Genomic DNA, 5,641 nt, shown 5'->3' on the forward strand with positions numbered 1-5,641 from the left:
CCTGGGTTCTATCCCCACCTCGGGGAGGGGAGTGGGGTCTAGGGGCTAGAGCAGGGGGGCTGGGAGGCAGGACTCCTGGGTTCTATCCCCAGCTCTGGGAGGGGAGTGGGGTCTAGCAATCAGAGCAGGGGAGCTGGGAGCCAGGACTCCTGGGTTCTATCCCCAGCTCTGGGAGTCAGGGAGGAGAGTGGAGTCTAGTGGGTCAGAGCAGGAGGGGCTGGGAGCCAGGACTCCTGGATTCTATCCCCAGCTCTGGGAGGGGAGTGGGGTCAAGTGGTCAGAGCAGGAGGGGCTGGGAGCCAGGACTCCTGGGCTCTATCCCCAGCTATGTAGCAGCACGGGGAAGATGGGAAGCCAGGGTTTTCAGTCCGGGATTTACTTGACCCCCAGAGTGAGGGTCCTGGGTGGGGCCCCCGATGCAGCCCCACACCCGGTCACCTACCAAACCTGCGCAGGGCAGGGTCGACACTGTTGGGCCGGTTGGTGGCGGCCATGACGATGACATGGGAGCGCTGCTTCAGGCCGTCCATGAGCGTCAGCAGCTGGGACACGATCCTGCGCTCTACCTCACCGTGTGTCTGCAACGGGGGAGGGGCTGAGAACGGGGAGACTCACAGCACCAGTGACCGGGGCCCCTGGGACTTCTGTGCTGCTCAGCCAGCGCTGAGCCATGGACACATGGATTGCCCAGCAGCACAGCGCCCCCTAGTGCCCGGCTGGGGGGGGGGGGACTCCCTGCTCTTCTCACTCCGATTGGGAGCTGCTGGCCCCACATCCTAGATGGAGCAGGAGGATCTAGCGCTGTAAAATCCCATAGGCCCGAACCCCTGCCAGGAGTGGGCTCGCTCCATCCCATCCCAACCCCCCTTGCCCGGCCAAAGTAGGAAATCAGGGCAGCTGGCATCAGAGCAAGACGGCGAGAAACACCAGCCGGCCAGGGCCAGGTGTGTGTGCGCACACGCGTGTGCGTGTGTCCTGGGGCCTCCAACAGCCACGACACGGCCCCTCTTTATTATCAATGATCACAGAATCCTAGAGATGTCGGGCAGGAAGGGGCCTCAAGAGGTCACCAGGTTCAGCCCCCGTAACCCCAGCCCGTCCCTGACAGGGGTTGGTCCAAACTGCTCTTACAAACCTCCAATAACAGGGATTCCACAACCGCCCTCGGTCGCCTGTTCCAGAGCCGAACTCCCCTTGCAGTTAGAAAGTTTTGTCTAATATCCAACCGAAATCTCCCTGCTGCAGATTAAACCCATTGCCTCTCGTCCTACCCCCCAGGGACACGGAGAACAACTGATCCCTGTTCTCTTTGTAACAGCCCTTCACATGTTTGAAGACTGTTCTCAGGTCCCCCTCAGTCGTCTTTTCTCAGGCTAAACATGGCCAGGTTTGAACCTTTCCTCACAGATCCGGTTTGCTAAACCTTCGATCATGTTTGGTGCCCAGAATGAGATCAGCCTTTTTCACAGCCGCATCACACTGTTGACTCGTATTCGATTTGTGATCCGCTGTAACCCCAGCTCCTTTCCAGCACTTCGACTGCCTAGCCAGGTATTCCCCGTTTTCTGGTTGTGCATTCGATTTTTCCTTCCTGGTGAAGTACTTTGCACTTGTCTTTACTGAATTTCATCTTGCTGATTTCCGGCCAATTCTCCAATCTGTCAAGGTCATTTTGAATTCCAATCCTGGCCTCCAGCCCCTCCCAGCCTGGCGTCAGACGCAGATTTGATCAGAACACTCTGCACTCTGTTATCCAAATAATTAATGAAAATATTGACTAGAACCAGACCCAGGACTGACCCCTGTGGGACCCACTGGACCCACTCTGACAGCGAACCATTGATAAATACTCTGAGTATCTTTGAACCAGTTGTGCACCCACCTTATAGTGTTTGTATCTAGACCACATTTCCCTACTTTGCGTATGAAAATGTCATGTGGGACTGTGTCAAAAGCCCGACTGAAATATTACGGTGACAGAGTGGGAATTTTTCACAATATTTTGGATGAGTCTTGTGTGTGCCTTAGTTTCTCCCATGAGCTATATGGATAACTAGGTCGGGGAAAAGGTTGCAGAGACCCAGAGATACAGGTGTGACTGACGCCTGGCTGTCTGCGGCTGGCCCCACGCCCACAGATGGTCCCAGAAAACAATGTTCACTCCAATTGCCCGGACATTTGGTACCTAGCGACTAATAACCATGAATGACCAGCCCCTCTGCAGGAAGCCAGCCAGGTTGGACCACTGGAAGAACAACGGGCTAAGGAGGAAGCCAGGTGACAATGTTTGCCCAGGAACAAGGACGAAGGATGGAGGAGGGGCCAGGTGAGGTGGGTAAATGGGGGCTGCTGGAAGCAGAAGTTTCTGGATAGAGACTACAGAGGAATCAAGAGGGCTCTGGGCTGGGGCCCAGCCCAAATGGGCTTTGCAGTAACTTTCCATTTTCATGTTAACTAAAGACTTTCTAAGCTGTGGTCCCTAATAAACCCTGCTGTTACACACCGCTGGATGAGTCACTCCAGAGGCAGGAAATGGGGGATGCATCGCTCCCTCTGGAGATGCAAGTCTCCTCCCGGGGGGCCAATCCAGGTGGACTCGTCATGGAGAGCTCGTGGCGTGACCCCGGGGTGCTGACGGCTCGGAGGTTCGGTCCCAGGAGGTGGGGAAGACGAGGGGCCGACCCCAGTGAGAGAGTGTGACCCTAAGGGGGCTGACGCACTGAAGGAGTCCTCCTAGGGACTGTCCCAGAGCCGTGCGAGACTGTCACCAGGCCTGTGGAGCCGTGACAATAACATTGACTATTCCTCCATCAACTTTAACCCTGACGGGTTAGATTGCTCACACATGATCCCTCACCCAGTGCTGAGATGCAGCTGCCTCTGGGGTGGGGCGCGAGGGCTGTTTATACTGGGATCCCTCCCTGATGCTGAGATGCAGCTGCCTCTGGGGTGGGGCGCGAGGGCCGTTTATACTGGGATCCCCCGCCCCATCTCACCTTCTCCCTCTTGGGGGCAATGGCGTCCAGCTCGTCGATGAAGATGATGGCTGGCGCGTTCTTCTCAGCCTCCTCAAAGGCTTTGCGCAGGTTGCTCTCTGACTCGCCCGCCAGCTTGCTCATGATCTCCGGACCTGGGAGGGGGGCAGGGGCTCTTTTTAAAGGGCTCCCTTGCCTGGCACTGAGATGCAGCTGGGGTGGGGCACGGGGCTGTTCATACAGGGAGTGATGCCAGCCTCCAGGGCCATGGCAGGGGCTAGCCACTCGCATGCTTCAGGGCAGAAGGGAATCCCCAGCAAGGGGTCAGGAAGCCATGAAAACCCCAGGGCACAATGGGGCCTCTATGCCAGCTGCCCGACTCCGCACCAGGCAGCATCACCACGCCAGCATGGGAGAGCGCCAGGGCGAAGGGAAAAACTGAGGGCACCCAGCCCACTCCTGGCAGAGCACCAGGAGGGCGGGTGGGTGCTGCGGGGTGGGCAGCCCAGAGGGAGGGCAGCTGGAGACCACAGCGAGAGGTGCATGAGAAATGCCAGAGATGAGCAAGAGGGGCGTGCGTGGGGACAGACAGATGGACAGGCACGTGTGGGGACACACAGACGAACGGACAAGTGGGGACGGACAGACACATGGAAGGACGGCCAGACTTGTGTGGATGGACGGACGCCCCTCCCCCCCTCCTTCCCTTGGCGTCTCTCACCATTGATGAGGAAGAAGAAGGCTCCTGTTTCGTTGGCCACAGCTCGGGCCACCAGCGTTTTCCCGGTGCCGGGGGGACCGTACAGCAGGATGCCTCGGGGCGGCTGAGGAGGGAACAGACCCGGTTGGCAAGAGGCGCCCGATGGGAAAAGTGCCCAACGCAGTCTCCCCGGGCAGGCGTGTGACGGGCAGGCGGACACCCCCAGACCCTGTGTCCCATCAGGAGGGGTGTGGGGGGAGGTGACTGCGGTGTTAATCGAGGCTGAAATGGTCCTGTCCTGGGGTGCAGAGGGAGGGGGACCCTCCAGATGGCTCTGGGGACACCCCAGGCCAGACTGAGGCCCGTGTGGGGTCCTGGGCGACGTCAGGATTGCAGCTTCTGCTAAGAAGTGTGTTGCCAGCCCTCATGGTTGGGAGGAAAAGGTAGAAAATGTGACAGGATATGACGGGGACAGCGCCGCTGCCTGAGTCTGCAGAGAGCCTGACCCCATTGCTCTGTGGGGGGGGGGGCAGCTCCAAGGGTGGAATGCTGGGGCTGATTATACAGGGATCCCTTGCCCAGCACGGAGATGCAGCTGCCTCTGTGGAGGAGCGGAGGGCTGTTTATGCAGGGATGCCCTAGCAGTGAGATCTGCCGGCTGTGGGATTGGATGAGGTGGCCCTGCCCTGCTGGGCTCACGGTACCTTGACACCGATGGCTTTGAAGAGCCCTGGGTGGCGCAGGGGCAGCTCCACCATCTCCTTGATCTGAGCCATCTGCTTCCGGCAGCCCCCGATGTCGTCGTAGCCCACGTCGTTCAGGCTCTCCTCCTCGTCCTGCACGGGTGATGGGCAGGGTCATGGTGTGCCAAAACCCTGGCAGCCACACTGGGACCAGCACCCACTCCCTCCCCCTCTGATCTCCGCAGACAGTCCCACCCCGCTGGGACCCAGCCCCGACCCACCCTGCTCTCCCAGAATCCAGCACCGTGGGCCCTGTTCCACCTCCCCACAGATCCAGCACCGTGGGTCCTGTTCCACCTCCCCACAGATCCAGCACCGTGGGCCCTGTTCCACCTCCCCACAGATCCAGCACCATGGGCCCTGCCCCGCACCTAGATCCAGCACCGTGGGCCCTGCTTCCTCCTCCCCCCAGGATCCAGCAGTCTCTGGGGCACCCGCAGAAGGGCCCAGGGGGCGGCCGCACCCACCTCTCTCTTGATGGGCTCACCCTCGCAGTGGATGACGGTGTCGGGGGCCACGATGCAGTGGGGGCTCGGATCCACTTCCACCACCTTGAACTCCACGGCCCGCATCCCGCCGCGCACCAGGAAGATGTCACCTGGTGGGGGAGGAGACGTGGTTACCGAGCTGGCTGCGGGGAGGCGGGGAGTCCAACCCACACCTGGCGGGAGCACCCCCTGTTGGGGGACAGCCCCACCCAACCTGCTCCAGGCTGGGCGCCTCCCCTAACAGAGACAAGACAGCTAGCCCCGCGCCACCCCCACAGGGAGCTGCCCCCCACATCATCCCAGGAAGGGGGGCGGGGTCAGTCTGAGGGCTCCCCTTGACGCCGGCTCACCTTTGTGCACAGGCCGATAGGCCTCCAGAAAGTAGGGCTTCAGGTACACGTCAAAGAGGTTCCCGGTCAGGCCGACGATGGTGTCGTCAATGGGCAGCACGTGGATCCGCTTCCCGTACTTCACATCCGGGCAGGCCTGGATGCTGCAGGACAGACCCCGGCTCAGCCTGGCACCAGCAGCACAGCAGCTCCCGCCCAGCGCAGACCGCCAGGGGAGAGCGCCCCCTACTGAGCCCCCTGCAGCACAGCGCCCCCTACTGAGCCCCCGCCCCCTGCAGCACAGCGCCCCCCACTGAGCCCCCGCCCCCTGCAGCACAGCGCCCCCTACTGAGCCCCCCACCCACCGCTCCCTGCAGTACAGCGCCCCCTACTGACCCCCACACAC

At 60.8% G+C, this 5,641-nt stretch overlaps 1 protein-coding gene across 1 annotated transcript in view; it reads right to left on the bottom strand.

The window, feature by feature from the left end:
• Nucleotides 1-5,399, bottom strand: part of LOC117888490 (transitional endoplasmic reticulum ATPase-like) — a gene marked incomplete at its 5' end in the record, with an annotated part of 14,658 nt that extends 9,259 nt beyond the window's left edge. The window contains 6 exon segments of the mRNA XM_034791941.1: nucleotides 443-578; nucleotides 2,997-3,130; nucleotides 3,697-3,799; nucleotides 4,380-4,511; nucleotides 4,886-5,016; nucleotides 5,257-5,399. Of these exon segments, the coding sequence (XP_034647832.1) occupies nucleotides 443-578; nucleotides 2,997-3,130; nucleotides 3,697-3,799; nucleotides 4,380-4,511; nucleotides 4,886-5,016; nucleotides 5,257-5,399 (779 nt within the window).
• Nucleotides 5,400-5,641: the final 242 nt, after the last annotated feature.

Source organism: Trachemys scripta, chromosome 16 (assembly GCF_013100865.1).
Source record: "Trachemys scripta elegans isolate TJP31775 chromosome 16, CAS_Tse_1.0, whole genome shotgun sequence".
In the NCBI taxonomy this organism is placed as follows: Eukaryota; Metazoa; Chordata; order Testudines; family Emydidae; genus Trachemys; species Trachemys scripta.